Source organism: Sarcophilus harrisii, chromosome 2, assembly GCF_902635505.1.
Source record: "Sarcophilus harrisii chromosome 2, mSarHar1.11, whole genome shotgun sequence".
Taxonomy (NCBI): domain Eukaryota; kingdom Metazoa; phylum Chordata; class Mammalia; order Dasyuromorphia; family Dasyuridae; genus Sarcophilus; species Sarcophilus harrisii.
Genome location: NC_045427.1, coordinates 618,408,885 through 618,432,520, shown reverse-complemented (window position 1 = coordinate 618,432,520; position 23,636 = coordinate 618,408,885). Strand labels below are relative to the sequence as shown.

The 23,636-nt window shown below is 43.6% G+C and overlaps 1 protein-coding gene across 1 annotated transcript in view; it reads left to right on the top strand.

Moving 5' to 3' along the window:
* The first annotated feature begins 13,396 nt into the window (after positions 1-13,396).
* The window catches only part of LOXL1 (lysyl oxidase like 1), a 45,191-nt gene continuing 34,951 nt past the window's right edge, over positions 13,397-23,636 (top strand). The window contains exon 1 of the mRNA XM_031956633.1: positions 13,397-15,208. Coding sequence (XP_031812493.1) covers positions 13,939-15,208 — 1,270 coding nt within the window. The 5' untranslated portion in view covers positions 13,397-13,938. The remainder of the gene's footprint in view (positions 15,209-23,636) is intronic.

Genomic DNA, 23,636 nt, shown 5'->3' with positions numbered 1-23,636 from the left:
ATCTTTATTCTTCACGACTCATTCTTTTCCCCTATAGTCTTTTCCTCTCCTATAGGACCTCCACCCGCTGCTCACTCCCTAAAGTCTCATGTGAAAATTAAAGCCAAAAGGCCCACACCCATTCACTGGCCAGGCTGTGCCTCAAAACCAAGTTTCAAGAGCTTGTATTACCTGAAGCTGGTCCATGTGGATAAGTGGGGGACACTGTCTGGGGGGAGGTGAAGGAGGCTATATCCTGAGAAAGCCTAGGGACTATTGAAAACAAAATGGCTAAGGAGAGGAAGAGATGATCTCGGGTAACAGAGGGTGTGGAGAAGGGGAAGTGAAGCTGTAATTAGAAGGAAGGGGGGATGGGGTAAAGAAAGTAGCCCATGTCTGAATCCAAGACTTAGTTCCTGGCAAGCAACTGCCTGGTCTATTATATCAACTCTGGTATTTCCAATGAAGGGGGAGGGGGAAAGGGAAAGGAGGAGAAAGAAAAACAAACTGAGGAACAGCTGAAGGCTCAGAATTCCCCCACGGTCCTAGAAGAGGATGGTTTACTTCCCCCTTCCAACTCAGAGGTCCCTGAGAAAAAAGAGATCTTGATGGCTCCTTGGGGTCTGAGACACTGCAGAGCAGAAATCCACAAAAGGAGGGTCCCCTGGGGTCTCTTCTTGAGACCTGGCACACATTGAGGAGACCTGAAGTGACTTCTTGCTTCCCCTTCTTCCCCACTCCACCTCCCCCCCCCCCCCAATCCTACTCCTCCTGACAGTGCTGAGGCTAGATGCTGGCTGGTGCAGAGGGAGGCAGTCCGGGTTTCTTGGCAGCAAGGACCTTTGGTGGTGATCCCTAAGTGGATTCAGCATTTTCTCCCAGCCAACTGGCCCTACCCGCCTCAGATACTTCATTTTAGTGTTTTCACTTTTGTGGAAGATCACTGCCCTGTTTCGAGTTTTTCTCCCTCATCGCCCCTTTTTTCAGTTCAGCATAATTTTATTTTAACTGATCCATAATAAACCCTATCTCCTAAATTATAGAAGGTTTGGAATCCATTAGTCATCAGAGGCTTTATGTTTGGGGTTTGTGTTTGTTTCACTTTTTTAAAAAATGGATTTGTGATTCCATTGGCATTGAAAGCTCAAGGTGAGAAATTTCCTCTGTAATTCAGGCCAGCACTTTCTCTGTGATTTTAATCTAGAGAATTACCTGAGGGCATTAAGAGATTAAATTGTTGATTTATTGGATAATACTAATAGCCGCCTTGCTTATCTCTGGATTAGGGGCTTGAATCTATAAAAAAGGTCCTATTATATACAATAATTATGTCATAGGGTCATGGATTGAGAGCTAGGACTTTTTTTTCTACATTAGTCATGCCCAATTTGTTTTGATTGCCTTTGTATATTTGTTACAAGGGGTTTGTTTATCTTTTCCAAGAGAGGGGAGTTGGAAAAGAGAGAAAATTAATGCTTGTTAATTAAAAAAGGAAAATGTAATTTTAAAAAAGAAAAAAAATCTGCTATATCTTCCTTTAGTCTCCTCTCTCAATGTATTTGTAAGATTTTATGGAAATCATATTTTTGGTAAATAGCATAATTACATGTAAATGTAATGTTTTTAACATTCATTTTTATAAGATTTTGAGTTTTAAGTTTTTTCTCCTTCCCTCCTTCTCATCCCTCCTCCCAAAGAAGGTAAGCAATCCAAAACAGATTCTACATATACAATCATATAAACATATTTCCACATTATTCATGTGTAAAAGAAGAATCAAAACAAAAGAGAAAAGCCACCAAAAAAAGTGAAAATAGTATGCTTTGATCTGTATTCAGCCTCCATTCATTCTCTAGGGATGAAGATAATATTTTCTGTCACGAGTCTCTTGGAATTGTCTTGGATCATTGCATTGCTGAGAAGAACTAAGTCAGTGAAAGTTGATCATCACACAATGTGGCTCATACTTTGTACAATGTTCCCTTGGTTTTGTTCACTTTATTCAGCTTCGGTTCGGGTGAGTCTTTACAAGCTTTTCTGAAATCTGCCTCCTCCTTATTTCTTACAGCAGAATAGTATTCCATTACATTCATATACCACAATTTGTTCAGCCATTTCCCAACTGATGGGCATTCCTTCGATTTGCAATTCCTTGCCACCACAAAAAGAAGCGCCATAAATATTGTTGGACTTTCTCCTTTTTCACGATCTCTTTGGAATATTGACCAAATAGTGGTACTGCTAGATCAAAAGGTATCCATGGTTTGATTGCCCTTTGAGCATAGTTCTATATTGTTCTCTAGAATGGCTGGATCAGTTCACAACTTCACTAAGAATGAAACTGGGGCTTTAAGATCATCCAGTGAAGTTCATCCCTTCTGTTTTAAAGACAAAGGGACCAACGCCCAGAAAAGAAGGTGAATCCTAGATCCCAGACTGAAACCTATATTCTGTCTCCAGACCATAGCCCAGGATGCTGGGCATCTATGTGTCAAATCAAATCTTTTTGACCCCAGTGATCAGCTTCAGATGGACCACTCACACATCCCCCATATTGCACAAATTACATCCATGTTAAAGCACAGCATTAGAGCCCTTGAGAATGTTACAACTCACATAGAAAATTATCTCTCTTCTTCGTTCCCCATCAGCATCCTCCCATTGGCCGTTCTTGGTTTCCCCACAACTTCCGAGTCTATCATCCAGGTGATAGCAACCTAAAGTCCCTGATCTTAGAACAGGGAGGGGAGGGGGCGCCTGCAGAAAAAGAGACCTTGATTCAGCTCTCCCTATTCTTATCTCTTAACTGGCCACTTAGGACTACCTACATCTAACTGTTCCTACAATGAGATGATCCATATCCCTAATCATCCTCAGCCAAGACGGCCCCACTGGCTAAATGTGAATTTTTAGTGAATTCCGCTTTTATGAATCACTTGTTCCTTTTTGTTGAATAGAACTTTAGTGTTCATTTGCTTTGGTTTGTCTTTTGAGCTTGATGGTAAGCTTTTTGAGAGTGAATATCACATTTAGACATGGCTATATCACATGGCTCATCTGATCTAGGAGTTCAACGAAGGCCAGAGAGGAAAAATGGTGAAATGAACCAAAACTGTTCGTTCAGAGACTTGAATTCTGGATCTGAAACTCACTTACTTCTCTGAATCTCAGTTTCTTCATCTTTAAAACAAGAGAGATGGACTTTACTAGAAGGTTTATTCAAGCTCTCAATTCATGACCCTATGACATAATTATTGAATGTAATTGGACCCCTTTTATGAATTCAAGCCACCGATTCAGGACCAGGTGAGGTAGTTGTTAGTATTATCCAATAAATCAACATGCATTGAGTAAGTGTCCACTATGTATCTGGCTCTCTTATCATTAATAATAGCCAGGAATACTGGATAGTGTCGAACTACCCTACCCCAGACACACTTTTTACTTCAATCTGCATCATTAATATTTTCTCCATCATTCTCTTAAGCCAACGATTAACAAAACAATAAATTGAACCTTGATTTGTAGTGTTTGATTCCCAAGATGTAAACAGACACACCAACACACCCCTGATGAGAACTGACATTATTTAGTGCTTTAAAGGTTTACAAAGTGCTCCATTTAGTTCGTTTAATTTCCACAACAACTCTTGTGATAGCTACTTCAGGTACTGTCATCCCTAGTTTGCAGATGAGGGAACTGAGGACTAGTAAAGGTCAGAGGAAAGATTTGAATGCAAGTTCCAGACTCTTTTCACTATACTTCATGGCTAATTCCAGAAAATAGAAGTATCTAGTGTAGAGTAGAGAGGGTTAATCACTTGAATTATGTCTGGAAAAATATTGATGAGCTGAGCCCATGAGGGGATGAACCAAGCACTAAGGAAGTTGGTTGGGCAGGAAAGGATAAAGACTAAGGGGAGCCTGCCCTCGGGTTTCCATCCCAAGGAGGCAGCCAGGCTTCAGACCTGCAGCGTCTGTCTCTGCTTTTATCCTGCTCTAGCCCCAAGCCCGGATAGGGTCAGATCCCTGCTCCGGTCACATGTTCTGCATTCCAACTATTTCCCCCAGCACCTGCCCTGTGACCATTTCTGTCTCTGATTATGCAGCTTCCAACCAAAGCAACCTCACAGGAAAACAAACTGGCCCTGGCGGTAACTCAGGGCAGCAGGAGACATTGGCCTCTGGCCTGCAGTCCATCATCTCTGGGGTCAGGCAAAGACTGTGCCTCACCCAACTGTGGGAAGAGACAACACAGGCTGATCTCTCAGCCAGCCACAAAGAGTGGGATGGGGAAGGGGGGGGGGGCGGAGAAAGAAGGAGATGGATTCAAATTAAAAGAAGAAAAAAGAAAGGGAAGAGGGAGAAGGGAAAAAAAGTCAGGAGAAGAGGGAAAAGGAGAGAAGGGAGAGGAAGCAAGATCAAGGAAGAGGGAAAAAGAGAGGAGAGAAAAAAAAGGAAAGGAAAAGAAAGGAGAGGAGAGGAGAGGAGAGGAAAGGAGAGGAGAGGAGAGGAGAGGAGAAGAGAAGAGAGGAGAGGAGGAAAAAGGAAAGGTCACACTGTAAGACCCTGGGCAAGTCACCTATACCTGCTTGCCTCAGTTTCTTCATCTGTCAAATGAGTTGGAGAAGGAAATGGCGCACCACTCCAGTGTCTCTGCCAAGAAAACTCCAAATGGGATCATGAAGACTGATTCAATAATACACACACACACACACACACACAGGCAAGGGCCTGGGATGAAATAAAAGCATGAGGGAGGAGTCATCATCAAAGAGGGCATCTTGTAGCAGAAACCCCTGATTCTCTGACTTTAGCATGCAGAGGACCAAATCTTAGATACCCGGGTTTCTAATCTAATCTCAAGTATTAGATACTTGAATACTTAAATCGCCCCTATGGCCTTGGACAAGTCATTCATCTCTGTTTCCTTAGCCGTGCAATAAGGGAGAGACAGATCCCTCTGTTCTAGGCTGGAAGAAATTGCCAAAGACTGACAACAGTTTCTGCCCTCCCACAGCTTCCATTAATCTTGGGGGGAAGAGAGGAATAGGTAGAAAATGAATCTACAGAGAAGTACACATCTGGGTGTGATGGGGGCAAAGGAGAATCCCAAAAGGAGTGAGGGAATTTACAAGGAGATAATAATTTGTGGGGAGATCAGGGCTTCGATGGGTCAGCAACGAACCTGAGTTTTAAGAAAAGGGAAAGATCCTGCAAATCAGATGAGAAGGAGAATTCCCATTCAGGGACACAGTTGATGTGAATAAAGAAAGGCAAGGAATGACAGATCATATTTGTGGACTAATTCATTGTCCAAATTGGTAGGAACTTAAAGCACACAAATGAGAATCATTTGAAATAAAGCTGGGAAGGTAAGGTGGAGTCAAATGGAGCCAGCCTTAAAAATCAGATTAAAAAAAAATGCAAAAAAAAGTTTGCACTTTACCCTTAAGGTAGCAGGAAGTCAATGAGCTAAAGAAGCCAAGGTTTTTAAGTACCTGAGTGTCCTGAATCTAGGCTCTAATGTAGGTGAGGAGAAAGACTATGTGAAAGATCCTATAAAAGAACCCACAAGTTAAGTTCCAAAAGATGAGTTGACTGAAGCAGAAAGTCTAAAATCTTGAGCATTACAAGTGAGATCCATTTTCTTTTCAGTGGACAAGCCATAGGGCCCCATGGCCCATAAGCAGAAAGCCATTTAGACAAAAGAAGGAATAGTGGGGAGTGATTGGTACTACTGACCCTTGGTCACACTGTATCTGACAAAGTGCAGCAAACAATGGGTCTGATGTCACCCTGCGGGAGTTCTACCAAGCAAAAGGATCAAGAACGAAGAGAAGGAATGGGCAAAAGAAGAGAAAACTGGAACCTGGATCTGTCACTAACTAGGAGAACACTTAGGAGCAAGTCACTTGATACCTCTCTGAGTCTCATGGAAAATAAGGGACTTAAACCTCAAAGAATTTCTTCCTTCCCATTCTGTGATCTATAGCTACATGTCAACTGTCCAGTTTTACCCTTGGGTTCCAAAAATGCATTTTCCTAGCACAGAATTTCTTTGTATATGGGGGAGGGGAGATGTATTGCAAGGCAGCAGTTACAATTAAAATAAAATAAAATTAAATAAAGACTTGGAATAGTAAGAGGGTTATAAAACTGTTAGAGTGTCAGATTTTGGTTTTCTTTGAGTAGTTGAAAGTCTATCATGTTAGGGTTTAGATTCCTTGAGAAAACAGAAGTAGGAGCAAGAGTAGAGACTATGCATTTCAATTGATAAATAGTCAAAGGATATGAACAGACAATTTTCAGATGATGAAACTGAAATTATTTCAATTCATATGAAAATGTTCCAAATCACTATTGATCAGAGAAATGCAAATTAAGACAACTCTGAGATGCCACTATACACCTGTCAGATCGGCTGGGATGACAGGAAAAGATAATGACAAATGTTGGAGGGGATGTGGGAAAACAGGACACTGATACATTGTTGATGGATCCAGCCATTCTGGAGAGCAATTTGGAACTAAGCCCAAAGGGCTATCAAACTGTGCATACCCTTTGATCCAGCAGTATTTCTACTGGGATTGTATCCCAAAGAGATAATAAAGAAGGGAAAGGGTTTGTGGCAGTCCTGTTTGTAGTGGCCAGAAACTGGAAATTAAATGGATAACCATCAATTGGAGAATGGTTGGATAAATTGTGGTATATGAATGTTATGGAATATTATTGTTCTGTAAGAAACGATCAGCAGGATGATTTCAAAAAGGCCTGGAGAGACTTACATGAACTGAGTGAAATGAGAAGGACCAGGAGATCATTATTCACTTCAACAACAATACTATATGAGGATATATTCTGATGGAAGTGGATTTCTTCAACAATGAGAAGATCCAGTTCAGTTACAATTGCTCAATGATGAACAGAACCAGCTACACCCAGAGAAAGAACACTGGGAAATGAATGTGGACTACTTGCATTTTTATTTTTCTTCCCAAGTTATTTTTACCTTCTGAATCCGATTTTTCTTGTGCAACAAGAGAACTGTACAGATCTGCACACATATATTGTATCTAAGGTATACTTTAACATGTTTAACATGTATAGGTCTACCTGCCATCTAGGGGAGGGGGTGGAGGGAAGGAAGGGAAAAGTTGGAACAGAAGTGAGTGCAAGGAACAATGTTGAAAAAATTACCCATGCATATGTTCTGTCAATAAAAAGCTATGAAAAAGATATTCCAGTAAATAAAATGTAATTTCTTAGATGTGGTGATCAGAAAGAGACACAATATGTGTCTCGGAATATGTTCAAATTGTGACAAATTTAAAACTAGGATAATTAGGGAAGACTTTATTTGTTATATTTATTTTTTATTATGTAGATCAATTAAAATCATTCCTGAACTAATTTTAAATAATAAAAAAGAGTAGAGGCTATGAAGAGGCAATTTAATCTTGGAAAAAAGAGTAGGAAGCTTACTAACAATTAAAGCTGTCCAGAAGTAAGATGGACTAATTTGGGAGATAGAAGAGTTATCCTTCATTGACAATTTTTCCAGAAAAATCTGGGTTATTACTTCTCAGTAACGTACTCCATTAAAGAACTATCATTTATTAAGCATTTAATTGGTGGTAGGAACAGGACTGTGAAGGAGACTCTGGTTAGAGATGAATTGGATTAGATGACCTCTTTGGGGAAATGTATAGAGAAGGGGGAGGAGAAGTGCAGGAGGAGCAGAACAAAAACAACAAGAACAACAAGAAAAAAAGAAGGAAGAAGAGGAGGAGGAAGAGAAGAAGGAGAACAAGAAAAAGAAAAACAACAAGAAGAAAAGATGGAAAGGAGAACAACAAGAACAAGAAAAGGAAGAGGAGGAGAAGAAGAACAACAAGAAGAACTGCAGCAACAATAAGAACAAGAAAAGAAGGAGGAGGAAAAGAAGGGAAAGGAGGAAAAAAAGAACAACAACAACAAGGAAAAGAAGGAGGAGAAGGAGAAGAACCATAAGAATAAAAACAACCAACAACAACAACAATAGTAACAAGAAACAGCCCAGATCTGGAGAAGAAATTTGCCCAGAATTACACAATGTAATAAAAGGCTTCTGGCCACTTCTCTCCTAGAGGAAGGTCAGTCCTTAAGTCTCAGAAGAGACGACAAGAATGAGGAATGAGACTTGAACAGCCCTGAGATTCCTTTCTAAGATCAAAGAGAGTTAACACTGAGTCTTTAGAGAGCATCTTGTCCAATTCCTTCATGTACACATGGGGAAACTGAGGCTCAGAGGATTTGTCAAATTCACCACATCAATAACAGGCCAGACCTCAGATCTCTGGCTCCCAGGCCAGCATACCAGGTCCCTAATTAGATCCAGAGGAGAGTTTATATAGTCAGGTTAACAGCTAACATCTATGTGGAGCTTTAAGATTTCAAAGCACTTTACATATATTTGATCCTCAGAATAACCCTGGAGGGGTGCTATGGTTATCCTCATTTTCCAGATGAAGAAACTGGAGCAGACAAAGGTTAAGTGACCTTCCCAAGGTCCCACCAATAGTTTGAAGTTGGATTTGAACTCAGGTTTTTCTGACTCCAAGTCCAGCACTCTATCCAATGCACAACCTAGATGCTTCTAGGAGCAAATGCAAGAAGCTGAGCTTTGATGATTCACTTTCATTCTGCTTTTTAAAAATTTAAATACCCCCCAGGAAAAAAAAAGTATTTCATACTAAATACCATACTGACCCTTAAGCCAGGTGTAAGGAGCTGGCTAGTGCCTTCTCTGGGCGGGCATTTCCTATTATAGATCCCCAAATTCAGGGTTACCATTTGCCTTTATACCCAAAGTGGAATTCTGTCTTCTGTTCTCTAGACCATGATCCTCACACTGACAAATGTATCTCTCAGCAATCACCTTCTAGTCCTGTATTTTGGACACCACAAAATCCACCTTCTTTTCCCCCCACAACAGAAACAGCTGTGGACTTTTCTTTTTTCCTTTCCTTCATTTTCTGTTTTAAGTCCTGCTTCTCAGACTCTCTTCTTCCTCCTCTTCTTTCTCCATCTCTTGTGTATAACCTTCCTGCCTCTAAAGAATCAAAAGAGACTTTCCCTTCCTAGGGGTTTTAAGGTCTTGCCTTGGGGGTGTTGTGTTCAGCAAAGCCAGATCCTCAAAGGAGAAAATGAAAGCTTAATTGTTACAATTCCAACTCCAAAAAAATCTAAGCAATCTTCCCTCAATTCCTCTGTGTTCTTGCCTATACCAATCCTCTCTTTCCATTCCCTAGATTTCTGCTAGTTAAGAGGAGAGAGAGCGATAGAAAGAGACACATAAAAAGGGACAGGGATACAGAGAGAAACAGAGACAGAAAGACAGATAGAAAGACAGAGAGAGAGGAGAGAGAGAGAGAGAGAGAGAGAGAGAGAGAGAGAGAGAGAGTGAGTTAGGTCTTTGGCACAAAAAAATTTTCCTAATGGCCAGTGGAATGAGAATACTTTGACATCTCTTTCCATCTTCTCCCTCCCAATTAGAAACGCAAGGAAAGAACAAATAAAATACCCATGCAGACATTTCACGCTATGTCCAAATTGAGAGTGCAACCTAATGAGAGCAGTGGGCTGGAACCATGGGATTGTAAAAATAACTCTTGGACCTTGGACTCTCCCAAGACCTGCTGTCTCTGACTGGCTGCCTCAGGGAAACGTCTCAGTGACTATGGCAGCAGCTAACAAGTGGTCAGAGTGGTCTGGGTGCTGGACACGAAGCCCAGTAGCTAGCTCTGAGAGATCTCCCTAAATGTTGAATGTAATCCCCTTGCCTTAGCTCCAGAGTCAGAAAAAGATAGGAAGGAGAATGAGGCTCTCCCTGGTAGGCTCTAGGCAGGAAAACCAAGCACTGCCCTGGAGTGAGCTTGAACTTTAGGGCTGGCCGGCAGAGCTGATCTCATTTCTCTCCCTTGAGGAGACTCAGACATGGTTCTGGGCATCCTGGGGATCGGCTGAACTTTGGCCTCCTCTCAGAGACACAGGGAGGGGTCACAGGGGTCTACCACTCCCTGGAGACTTAGCTTACCGGCCCAGCATCCCTTATTCCCTCCACTGGGCTGGAGGTCAAATTCACCCTGGTGGCAGAGCAGTATAGTTTGGGGTTACACGTCAGCTAGATTAAAAGCTCCAAAGAAGCATCCTTTCTCCAGTTTTCAGGGTTGAATCTGCCTTCAAGGCTTCTAGGACACTTATTATATCCATAATATACTTTTGTACTTCCAAGTTTTTGCCTAAAGGGCATCCCACACTTGGTGGAATCCAGGTTTAGATCTCAGATCAACAACAAGAAAAATGATAGAGACAACTTCAGAAGTTACCGGGATCCTATCAGGAGTCCTAACTCCTAAAAGAAATTCATGACAAAAGGGCTTAAGTGCTCCCTCTGAGAGGGCAACCTCTTTGAATTTCATAGGATTATAGACTTCCATCTAAATCCATCCCCCTCTTTTATAGATGAAGATCTGCTGCCCCAAGAGTAAACTTGTCTAAAGTCACATATGGGTTTGGCAATTGTCAATGCTGTAAAGTTACCCATACATATAATCTGTAAATAAAAGGCTATTAAAAAAAAAAAAAAAGTCACATATGGGGTAGGATCCACAGAATCGGGATCTGAATGCAGGACCTCTGACTACTGAGCAGTGTTCTTGCTTTCCACTATTTAGTCTTAGAGAGCTGCCTGAGACTCTGTCTCTACTGGATGACTTTCCCCTATGGTTAGACAACTAATAAGTATCAAAGGTAGGATTTAAATCCAGATTTCCCTAACTTCACTTCAATCATTCTACGCAGTAAGTCATTTTTTCTTTCTTTTAGAGTCTAAATTCTTGATTATTGAGGGCTCTTTTTCCAGCTCCCGAGAAATCCAGGTTTTTAATTTCCCTCTCTCCTTCCATTTCCCTATGGTTGTTGTTTATTCCTATCTGGTCTTTTGTGACCTCATTTTGGGTTTTTCTTAGCAGAAAAACTTACTGAAGTGATTTGCCATTTCCTTCTTCAATTTATTTCACAGAGGAGAAAACTGAAATAGTGTAAAGTGACTTGTCACATAGCTAGCAAGTGTCTGAGGCTGGATTTGAACTCAGGTTTTCTGACTCCAGACCCTGTGCTCTATTCACTGTGCCACCTAGTGCCCCCCAGTTTCTTAAGCTTTCCACTAACTACAATTATCCAGAGAATAGAGTGAGGAGGAGGGGAATTCATAGAACTCCAGATCCTCTGGGTTGTAAAGGACCTTAGAAACTCTAATTCAACATTCTTACTTGACAGAAGAGTAAAGAAACAGATCAGTGTGATCTGTTCATGACCACATAGCAAATTAGGATCCGAATCTTGTCTACAATTGTCTACTACAATTTCCTGACTCCTTCTCTGGATCTAACCCTGCCCCTTTTCCACCACTCAGAATACCATACCTTTCTTTCTACTCTCTCACTTCGAAGAGTGAAAAACTGGAGGTGAAATGACCTAGATGAAGTTTGAACATTACTTTTGGATCTCAAAGGGAGCCTATTCTGGGCAAGACACAGTTCTCCCTTGGAACCTCCTGAGGGAGACATTATAGAGAGAGATCCACTGGTGATCTTCTCCAGGAAAGGTGTTGGGCCATTATGTGGCTGCTGTGCTTCTATATGTCAGATCTCTGGGTATCCAAGACAAAGCTGATCACAGCAAAAAGGAGACAGTGATAAAGAATACTGAACAACTAAGAATCAGGAGAGATGATTTCCTAGTTCTGCTATGTATTTAATGAGTAAGTTTGGGCTGTGAGAATTGTGTCTCAATTTTCTTTTCTGTAAAAGGAAAGACTTGGTTTAGATGATCTAGGAAGGAAGGAAGGAAGAGAGGGAGGGAGGGAAAGGGAGGGAAGGAAAGAGGGAGGCAGGGAAGAGAGAGGGAAGGAGGGAGGGAGGGAAGGAAGGAAGAAAAGAAGGAAGGAAGGAAGGAAGGAAAAAAGGAAGGAATGAAGGAGAGAAGAAATGAAAAGAAACAAAAAAGAAAGGGAAGGGAAGAAAAGAGGAGGTAAGGGGAGGTCAAGGAAGGGAAAGAGAAGGGAAGGGAAAGGGGAAAAGAAGAGGAAGAAAAAGGGAAAGGACAAAAGAAGGGAAGGGGGAGGGGAGGGAAGAGAGAAGGGAAAGGGCAAAAGAAGGGGAGGAAGATGGGAAGGGAAGAGAAGGGAAGGAAAGAGAAGGGAAGGGAAGGAAAGGGAAAATGCCAGGGTTGCAACATGGAGCATCAAGGAATAGAATGTTTGGTTTGAAGCCCAGAAAAGATGAGTTCAGGTTCTTGACAGTTGCCAGCTGTGTGACCACTTAACTTTTCTGGGTTTGGTTGTTCTTTTTGCAAAATGAAGGGTCTGGGCTAGATAACCTTCCTGCTTGGAGTGGCCTTCCTTGTTTGTTTGCCTCTGAAATCACTGGGTGGGACCAGAAGGGTGGGAAATCAGTTAGGGATTCTAGGACCTAGCTTAAGTGATGGAGAGCTCTTCTGAATCCCGTAGCAGAGGGTTCTAGAAGGAAGAACTATAAGGAAGGCCGAGATTATGCAAACAGTCCAATCCCTTCACTTTACAAGGAAGATTGAGATGCAGAAAGGGATGGCTTTCCCAGCAAAAACCGGGTTTCCAGTCCAAGTCCTCTTCCTTGGAACCTGGTGATCTTTTCAACACACACTTCCCAGCATCCCCCAGCTCAGGAGTACAAATAAGGACTAAAATAGGGTTGTTCTGGGATTATCGGCAAGGGACCGGAGTTCAAATCTCAATTAAATCCAGTGCTTGGGACCTGGCGAGTGTTTAATAAATGCTTTTTCAGTCAGTGAGTCCCGCAGCCCTGCAACCTTCAGCCAAACACATTCCCTCTGCACGTTCCCGTGCAAAGAGCTTGGGCTACACGGCCCCGGGGGTCCTTTTCGAGCCTCAATCTCTGCTCCCAGGAGGCCTTTTAAATAGAAGCCAGAGCTCTTTTCACTGCGGGGCGCGGGGAACGGCCCCCTGCCGGGAGAGAAGCTCCTGGGCCATCAGGCAAGCGCGATGCAGCCCTACCCCCCCCCTCCCCCCGCTCCTCCTCCGGGGGGGCTTTGTGGGGCAGCTGCCCTGCAGGATCCGCTCCACTGAGACTCGCCGCTTTGCGCACGCCCCCAGGTCCCCTCCCTTGTCCTGGGTCTTCACTGGGGCTGCTTCCTTCTCTCCTCATCAAAGGGGAGGCCCCCCCCCGCCCCCTCCGCCCCCCCACCTTGGCTTGCCGAGCTGAGAGCAAGGGCCAGGCGCCTGGGGGCTGGCCGCATAGCTAAAACCCGACGGGCGCTAGGGCCCAGGGCGGAGCCCCGAGACGGAGCAGGCGGCTCTGAAACTTCCAAACTTTTCACAGCCTGTTGCTTATTCATTCAGAGTGGGAAAGAGCCAGCCCGGCTGGCCCCAGACCCAAGGGGAGAGGGACTGAGGGAGGGGCGGGAGAAGGGGAGGAGGGCGGAGGGAGCCGGCCAGTCCCCCCCCCCCCCCATCCCGCTCTGGAGCCATGTAAAGCCCCTCCCGGCGGTGGTCCTGTCCTTGGGGCCAGACCTGCGGGGAGCGACTCCAAGTCCAGCCCGGCTCCGCGCCGTGCCCTGCCCTGCCTTGCCCCAGACGGAGCCCCCGGGCTCGGCCAGCCGCTGCCCTCTCGGCTCCTCCGCTCGTCTCGCCTCGCCCTCGCCATGCTGCTGTCCGGAGAACCCTCCCGCTCGGGACTGGCCCGGCATGGACAGCGCTAGAAGCCGGGGGAGGAGAGGAGCTGCCCACAACGCCTCGGGGAAGGGAGGGACACACCACTCGGGGGGTGGGGGACTCGGGAGAAGCGGCGTCTCCGCGCTTTGTGGCCCGCGCGGCTAGTGCAGACCCCGGGGAGGCGGGAGACGAGACGGCGCAGAGACCATGGCCCGCGTGTGCTGGGCGCTCTGGGCGCTCCTGGGCTGCGGGCTCCTGCTCCTGACCCGCGGACAGCAGCAGCCTCCGCAGCAGAGCTCCGACGCCAGCCCCTGGAGGCAGATGATCCAGTGGGAGAACAACGGGCGGGTGTACAGCCTGCTGAACTCGGGCTCCGAGTACCTGCCCCCGGGCGGCGTGCTCGGCGACGGCAGCTCCCAGGTGCTCCTGGCCGGGGCCCAGCAGACGACCCGGCGGAGGAGCCAGGGACGCCCCACCCGCAGGCAGGCCCCCTCGCTGCCGGTGAGGGCCGGCTCGGACACCATCCGAGGGCAGGCCCGGCACCCGTTCGGCTTCGGCCAGGTGCCAGAAAACTGGAGGGAAGTGGCCGTCGGGGACAGCACGGGGATGGCCAGGGCCCGCACCTCGGTCTCCCGGCAACGACAGACGAGCTCCGCCTCCTCCGTCGTCTCCTCGGGCTCAGCCGCAGCCGCAGCCTCCGCCTTCGCCCAGACCACCTACCGGCAGCCATCTTATCCCGCGCAGTTCCCCTACCCCCAGCCCCCTTTTGTCAGTCAGTACGAGACGTACGAGCAGGCCCCCAGGGCCTACGATGAGAGCTACGTGTATTACCGGAGTAGCGGAGGCGTGCCCGGGGCCGGGGCGGCTGCGGTGGCCTCGGCGGGAGTCATCTACCCCTTCCAGCCCCGGCTGAGATATGAGGAGTACGGGGAGGAGCAGACCCCGTACCAGCCGCAGGGCTTCTATCCAGCTCAGGAAGTGCCCCTCATGCCAGTGCCCCAGCCCCAGCCCCAGCCCCAGCCGCAGCCTTCCGACGGGCTGGACCGGAGGTACTCTCACAGCCTGTATCACGAAGGCACCACGAACTTTGATCAGGCTTACCAGGACACTTACAACTCGGTGCCAGGCCAGGTGGTGCCAGGCCAGGTGGTGCCAGGCCAGGGGGCAGCTGCTCCTGAGAGCCCGCAGGTGAACGGGGGCTCCTCTCTGGGCTTAGGCCCGGGCTATGTGACCGATCCCCGTCTGGGCTGGCAATCACCCTACGCCAATGTGCCCCCGGAAGCTTACATCCCGCCCCGAGTGGTGGAGCCTCAGCCGCCATTCCGGGTCCTGGAACCCTATGGGAGTGCCCCGAGAGCAGAACCCTACCTGCCCATAAGGAGCTCCGAAGCTCCCCCGTTAGGGGGGGACAGACAGGGCGCCCAGCAAGGCCGGGTCAGCGTGGGCAGCGTGTATAGGCCCAACCAGAATGGAAGGGGTGAGTATTGGCCACCTCTGAAGGTCTAAAAGAGAGGCACTGGGAGACCTGTTTAATGATGCTGGGTGTGAGATTCCCAAGAACACCAGTCCTGAGGGTAGGAAAGCAGCGAGAACCATCACTATTTAGCAAGCAGAAATACTTGGGCAAGTCAATAGACCTTAGTTTCCTCATCTGTAAAATGGAGATCTCACTTGCCTAATATACTAAATAAGTAGCAAATTAGATAGTCCATTTAAAGTGCTATCTATGTGAAAACTATTATTTGCCAGTCCTAACTACTTACTGAGCCCCAGTCGCTGGGGAGACAGACAAACCTAAAACTGTTCCTGAGCTCTAAAACCTTTTAAAGCATGATAGAAATATCAGCTATTGTTATAGCTGGTATTTATATTATTGTAGTTTGGGGAGAAACTACAAAGGAAGTGAAAGAACATTGCTTCTGGAATCAGAGGTCCTGGGTTCAGATTGGCTATCTGAAGCTTTCCCTTTATGTGACCTGGGACTTATCATTTAATGTTCTTGCCCTTGATCTGCAAAATGAGGGGGTTAGAGCAGATGACCTCTGAGGTCCCTTCTACTTCTAATGCTATGAAACTATTCTAAAGACTCAACTCAACCCCATCCCCCAGCCCCAATAAAGCTTGGTACTAGTGGTAAGGAAAGATGCAAGGCTACCTCCCCACAACTGGGGAAGCTTTTCAAAAATCGTGACCTTGTATTTCAGGAAACATGACTATTACATTAATTCAGGGAGCACTTATTAAGCTCCTACTATATTTTTCTGAACCTTAGTTTCCCCATCTGTAAGAAGGGATGGTACAAACACAAAGCAAGATATAGCTTCCTCTCAAGGAGCTGATATATATTAGGGAATGGGAGGGTTTAACACATACGCAGATTTAAAAAAAAAAAAAAAAAAGATAGATAAAATTATATGGGGAGTGGCAAGCACTAACAAAAGGGAGTTCAGAGAGGGGCTCATGTAGGAAATGGTTCCTGAGCAGAGCCTTGGAAGTGATCTAATTCCAAGAGGAGAGCAAGGTTTTGCTTTTACCCTAGAGAGACTGGAGAAAGATGAGCAACTATTCAATTATATAAATCCTCGAAGACTTAAAATCTACTGGTGCATTGCCCAACTCCCACTTCATTCTTTTTGAGCACTACACCTTTGGTCTTTGATTTTAGGGGGATGGGAGCTGCCCATCCTTATTCAGCCAGAACCCTCTGGCAGCCCCATGTCTTTCAAGGTAATTGGTCAGTGCCTTTAACCAATGTAAACAAACCTCTTCTCTCTCCACTTATCCAATCCAATTGAATACGGTTGCCATGGAAACACCTAGGCTGATGAGTCTCCTAGGTAACAGCAGACCTGATAAGCCTCAAGGTCTCCCTGGGAACACAGATCCCTGAGGGATTTATCCCATAAACCCCTGTTTCTATGTCATTTTAACTAACTAAACCATTCTCCCTAATTCCTGTTACAATCTAATCAAGCTCTCTTCTTTATTTCCCCTTCTATGGAACTCAAGTCACTTCATGACTCACTGTGTAGGCAGGAGGTGCTATTGTCATCATTGTTGCTCACCTACTCTCTGCTGCGGTTATACCTTACTTTACATAGCACAAGGTAGCCTGCATCCTTTGAAAGCTGGCTACATATCATAGATTATATGTCATTTTATTTTTATTTTTTATTTTTGCTGAGGCAATTGGGGTTAAGTGATTTGCCCAGAGTCACACAGCTAGGAAATGTTAACCGAGGAACCAAAAGTGAAGAATTACTTTGTAAAGCATATAATTGTCCTTCCCTTCCTCACTAATTCTGGTATGGTTAATTGAGTCTTCGATATTTGGTTTTCTTCCAATTTTGATAGAAATTTTATTTTTTCATCATTGATATTTCCCATTACAGCCCTTCTTTCTTCCAGAGAACCATTCTTTATAACAAAGCTTCCTCTCCACTTTCCAGAATCATCCTTTATGATAAAGAATAAAAAAGAAAGGGGGAAATCCAGCAAAACTTTGTAACAAAGAATTAAAAAAAAAAAAGAAAAAAGAAAAATTCAGCAAAGCTAGAGATCACATCAAATAAGTCTGACTTTATATGTAGCTCCCACCTTAGCAAAGAAAGGCATCCAGGGAAAGATGCTTTCCTCATACATCAAATTTGAACATGATAATTTCACAGCATTCAATTTCAATCACAGCATTCTGAAAATAACTCATATTCTTATAGTTATTGTACATATGGTTTCCTGATTCTGCTTACTTCATTTTGCATTATTTCATATGAATCTTCTATGCTTTTTCATATTCATCATTTCTTACTATTCAGTAATATTTTATTTATACTCATGCACTACAATCTGTTTAATTTTGTTCCAAATGAGGGGGATCTTTGTTTCCAGTTTTTTTTTTTTGTTTGTTTGTTTGTTTGGTTGTTTTTTGTTACTCCAAAAGGTGCTGCTGTAAATATTTTGGTGGACATGGGGCCATTCTTTTTTGTTAGTGACCTCCTTGCGATGTATATCTAATAATGAGATTTCTATGTCAAAGGAATGGACAGTGAGTTTAGCCACATTTTCTGAACAATTCCAAACTGCTTTTCAGAATGTTTTATGAAATTATAATTCTACACCATTATGGGTTTCTCTTAAAGCAAGTCTTACCTATTGATCAAGTTTTTTTAATGTCTAACCTATAATTAACAAATAGCTGGTCTTATATAATGCTTTAAAGTTTGCAGAATGTCGAACATTTTATCTCATTTGATTCTTCAACAACACTGTGAAACAGTTGCTATTGTTAACCCCATTTTATAGAAAAAGAAAAGAAACTAAGTAAGATTAAATTAACTTGTCCAGGGTCACATAGCTATTAAGTGTCTGAAGTAGGGTTTGAACTCAGCTCTTCCTGACTCCAGGACCACTATGCCATCTAGCTACCTATCATTTAATAGCTATGGGTCATTAAGTGTATTTCTTAATTCTAATTTCTAGTAAAATGGGAGTATAAGTCATATTATCTACTTCATAAGGTTGAATCAAGACAGAGGACTCATGTAAATTACTATATAAATGCAAGCTAAAATATGCAAAACCTAAGCAAGGAAAATGGAGAAGGATGAGAAACTACTGAAAATGATCCAAAACTGGGTGATCACATGAGGTGATTATTGATTCCATAGAAGCATATGACATGATCACTGTTGTGAAAGGCACAAAGAAGAGTTCCCAGTTTCACAGACTCCTTAATTGTCCCTTTCTCTCCTTCTTTCCTATCCACAGGGGTTCCCCTCTGCCTGTGTACAGTGTTGCTGTCAGGCAGTCAGGGCTCACCTCTGGGTTATGAGATAAAAGACCCCATGGAACGAGACAGTTTATGTAATGGAGTTGAAGGGGGACATATGACAGAGAGTAGGTCCTGCCAATCTCCCTCTGCCACCTGCTCCCTCCTCACTCCAACTCCACCCCCAGAGATGCTGTTATGATGGAAAATTCCAGCCTTGGTAACGGCAGACCAGGTCTTGGGTTTATACTGAAGAATAGAAAACACTTCCCTTCCCCCCAACACACACACTCACACACACACATACAAATTTTATGCTGCAGTTTTGGGTAGAAATGTGGACTTTAAGAACCTCCCATCTTTCTAGCCCATTATCCAGGACCTAGAGGCTAAGTTAAACAGTACATATACAGATATGGATATATGTATACGTCTAATACCAGCTAATTAATATTTACAAACATTGCCTCATACCCTATTTGACCTGGACTCATCCACACCTGTTTTGGTGTCATAGAATACTGCATTAACGTTTCACTTTTCCTTTCTATCTTTCATTCTCTTCTTTTCATTCCATTTCTCTTTGTCTTCATGAGCTATGACTCATCCCTCACTCATTCTAAATCCCTATTGATCTCTTTCCTCCATTTCCGGATTTCTTTTCATCTATGAGGTAGATTCAGTGTAAATAGAAAGTAAAATCAATTACAGAAAATTTTGACTTTGGTGAGAATCTACCCCTCTAACGCATGGAGCAAAAGGGAATTTAACAGCAACTAATTAAAGACCTTTCCTCTGCATAATCTTTGGTGAGACTTTATCAACATTAATCCAAAGATGCTGTGATCACTTCATGAATAGACAAAGAAACTAAGAACTAGAGAAGGAAAGTGATTGGGCCATTGTCACATATAAGGAAAGGGGGAGAAGGAAGGAATAGCTAATAGGTATTTTAAGTACCTACTAGGTGCCAAGTATTATGCTAAAAGTCTTACAAGCAATATCTTATTTTATCCTTATAATAACCCTCTGAGGTAGGTGCTTTTATTATCCTCATCTTACAGATAAAGAAACTGAGGCAGATACCCAAGGTCACACAGCTGCTGCCCTTGAACTCAGTTCCTCCTAATAACAAGATCAGGTCTCTATCCACTAACTCATAGAATTCCATTTGGCCACCCAGGTCTGATCTTGTTCCTCCCAAATTTAAAATTCTCCCAGGGTGATGGGAAAATCATCTGGATAAACATTATTACATTGGGTCTCCACCCCCTTGGGATGAGGGAGAGACCAGTAATCCAGTCAATAGACAATAGAAATCTCATGAGAATATGTGGGCAGAGTACCAAGGCTCAGCCAAGTGACCATGGTTCATTCCTGATTGGCAGGGGGTATGACACATAACTAAACATACCACCCTACTAAGGGCTGGGAGTCAGAGGCAGGATGAAGTCGGGGTCAGCCAAGAGTTCTGGAAACATAGGGAAATGATGTTCCCTTCTCCAAGATGGCTTCACACCTTTTAGAAGAAAACAGTAGATTAGATAAACAACATTAAAGCTGGTCAATGGGACTGCTGGTCAGAGTATTTTTATATACACTAGAAATTTGATTAGATTATATGGATTAACTCTTCCTTCATAAATAAATCTCTGAAAAGCCCTCTGTTCTCTAGAACTTGCCAGGAGATTAAAAGCAACCAATTTGGGGATCGAGGACATGATCAGAATACCAAGCCAGCATTGTCCTCAGGACTGTCCAAGAGTTAAGGGATCAATGACAGTGGGCAAGACGTAGTGAATGAAGTACCATAATTTGAGGATAGGATTTCTTCTTTGGGATTAAGTCAAAAAGACTTATTTATACCCTTACTCCTATTTACACCCATGTATCCTCTCCCAGAATGAAGAGTTATAGCAGAATTTCTGTCCATATTTCCCAGGCTCCTTGCTGCCTACTGGATAAAATCTAAATTTCTTCCCTATCTCACTACTTTGTATTCATACCATTAATTGGGTCCTAATCTCATATTGTGATATGTGTTAGAGAGACTGCTTTTTGGGGAAAGATTGAGTCTGCTTTCTCTTTCATAGAGTCTTAGACTTTTAGAGTAAGAACCCAGTAAATATCTGGATACAGGAATGAATGAATATGTGAATAAATGAGCTAATGTAGGGAATGAATGAATGAAAAAGCAGAACTGAAAAAAAAAAAAGAACCTATTAAATCACTGGATTGTTCATTGGGTTCTCCAGACCAGCAACCCTGTTACTTTTGGTGGATTGATCTGCCCTCTCCATTAGGAATGTGATGAGTGGGGTTAGCTTTATTTTATTATTATTATTATTTTTTTTTTTTTTTTTTTTTTGTGGAGGCTTCATTACTGACATCCCCAACCCCCAGGAAGAAGGACCCTTTGGCTGACCATCTTGGTAATTCAGAGGATTTGTATAGCCACCTTTATGAGCTCAGAGCACCACAAACATCCGCAGCATTTCATAGAACCACAGCCTCTTAAAGCTGGATGAACCCTTAGAGATTAGTGCAGTTTGATGGAGGAAGAAATGAGTGAGTTGGTGGCAAAGCCAGACAAAGAAAGATCTCAGGAAATTTGTCTGCCCTTCCCATTCTTCCTCATGAAAGCTCATTGCTTTCCCTTTGAGGACTGACACCCATTTAATAGGAGAATCTCAGCTGCAGAAAGGGCAGCTTCCTCAAGGTCACACAGACATTGCTAACAAAGGCAAGGTCGGAAACTCATTTTTCTTGACCTGAAAGATTAAGGTATTTTATTTAAAAAACAAAAGAAACGAACAATCAAAAATCCTATGCCTTGGAATATTAGAGCTCTAAAAACCACATCCCTCCCATGGTTTCCCTCTGTCTTGACAATTGCACCTGGGAGTTCTCAACCCCCAAATCTCAGCAAAGGTGGGCAGGGCTAATCCCCTCCCACGCTGTAATAACCTCCCTGCCCCCCATTCCCTCATCCTCCACAAAGCATTAATGGTGGGTCTTGTACTCTGCCCCTCCCCAGAGCTCACAACCTTGTTCTGCAGGGACCAAGCCACCAGGCTGGATGTCCATTCCTGATCCCACCCGCTGATGGGGCCATTTCCCCATGCCTCCTACCTCCACATGTCTCTGATTAGATTTATTTTCCCTTTATGTGCCTGAGTCACCTAGCAACTGCTCAGCCCAGCATTTTTGTCTTGGTCTCCCAGAGGGATTGCTCAGCTCAGCGTGGGCGGTGTGGGGCTTAAGCTGTTTCTCCAAAACCGTTCTCTGCATACCAGAGGTTCACACTGAAAATGAGGGGACCGAGGGGGGGCAAATCCCAGAATGCCTACCCACTCCCCATCAATCAGGAGTGGAGCTGCCTCCTTAAGCATTCTCACATCCCAGATTTAGAGCTGGAAAAGGTCTTGGAGACTACGTAGTCTAACCCTCATTTTAAATATGAGGAAACTGAGGCACATGGAAGTAGCAATTTGCCTAAGGTCACTCAGGTAGAAAGAATTTGGACCTACATCTTTCTACTCCGGAAGCCAGGATCTTTGTTTTAGACTTTATATCCTCCCAAGAAAATCCAAAGCAGCTTCCAGATTTAATGAGATCCAGATTTCAAAGACCTTTCTAACCCCCTCACCACTCTCTCACTCCTAGCACCTTTCCCTGAAATTACTCCACATTTACCCTGTTTTTATCTTATGTACATAGTTATTTGTAGAATGTCTCCCAGTTAGAGTGGGGGCTCTTAAGGGTGAAAACCTCACAAACAGTTGGTTGTTGTTTTTCATTCTCAAAAAGGACCAAAATGGCAGCACTATCTTAGAATCAAGTCAATGTGTCTGACTGTGACTGATCACGCCAATAAGAGCTCAGAATGCTCTGCCACAAGTCAGACACAAATAGTCCCTAGGAATAAAGTGCTTAATAAATACTTGTTGACTGACTGAATGTTAATTCAAAGTTCTCCCTCAGAGCCTGTTTATTATTCTATAAAATGGACACAATAATATCTTTACCTACTTCACAGGAAAACAATTTGTAAAAAAAACGTTAAACTGAATCTCAGTTGTCATTATTAGTCCATTTCAGCAAGGGCAATTGAGAGGAACAAGAAGGAAGAGTCAGTGTGGCTTAATAAGAAGGAAGGACTCGAGGGGGAAGATCAGCTCTATGTCCAGTCAGTAGATAATAGGATTTTAAATTCATTTAATCTCCAATTTCATTTAATCTTTGTGGCCCTCTATTTCTCCATGTGGAACACCAAAATTACATTCACTTCTCTACCAATCTTACCAAGCCACTAAGTCAAGGGAGATAATGAATAGAAAACTGTTTTGAGAAGTTAAAAAAGTTCCAGAAAGGATCACCATCATTCATTATCTACTTCTAAAGGTTAATATTCTTATTAATCAATTGTCTAGTGATTGTAAGGAAAGTGCTTGATCAACTAACAATGTTGATTCTGCCATTCGTGGGTCTCTCCAATCTGATTTCAACCTAGCTTTCCAGTCTTACATCATAATACTTCCTTTCTTATGATCTGGGTTCAAATTCAACTTTACCAAACATTTATTAAGCACTTATTTTGTACAAGATACCTTGATGGACACTGAAAATAAAATGCAAAAATGAAGCAGTAATTACCTATGTGAAGTTTTGGTTACAGTTGGGGGAGGAGGATGGAATACACCTTGGGGAAAGATAAGTACTCTGAGTTCATTTGAGAAGGTAGAGAGTAATCAGAGGGAAGGGAAAGGTTCTCCGAGGAAGTCACCCTGGAGCATCTCTTGGCCAAATTCAACACTCTCCATTCCTTCTTCTTGCCCTGCCCTCACCTTTGTCTTCACAGATCCCATTTCTATGTATCCTTTCTCTCCAGCTCTGACTTCTGAAATCACCTGCTTCTTTAAGTTATTGCCTGCTTGACCACCTTTTCCATGAAGTCTTTAATGACTCCTTCCTTTGATTTATTGAAGCATTTCAATGGGTCTTCTTTCCATTTAGCTCCCTTTTACAGCTACAGATCATAGCCATTTGTGTATCTGTCCTTTTTGCTGCTTACTACTACTACTACTACTACTACTACTACTACCCACCACCACCATTGCTGCTATTGCTGCTACTA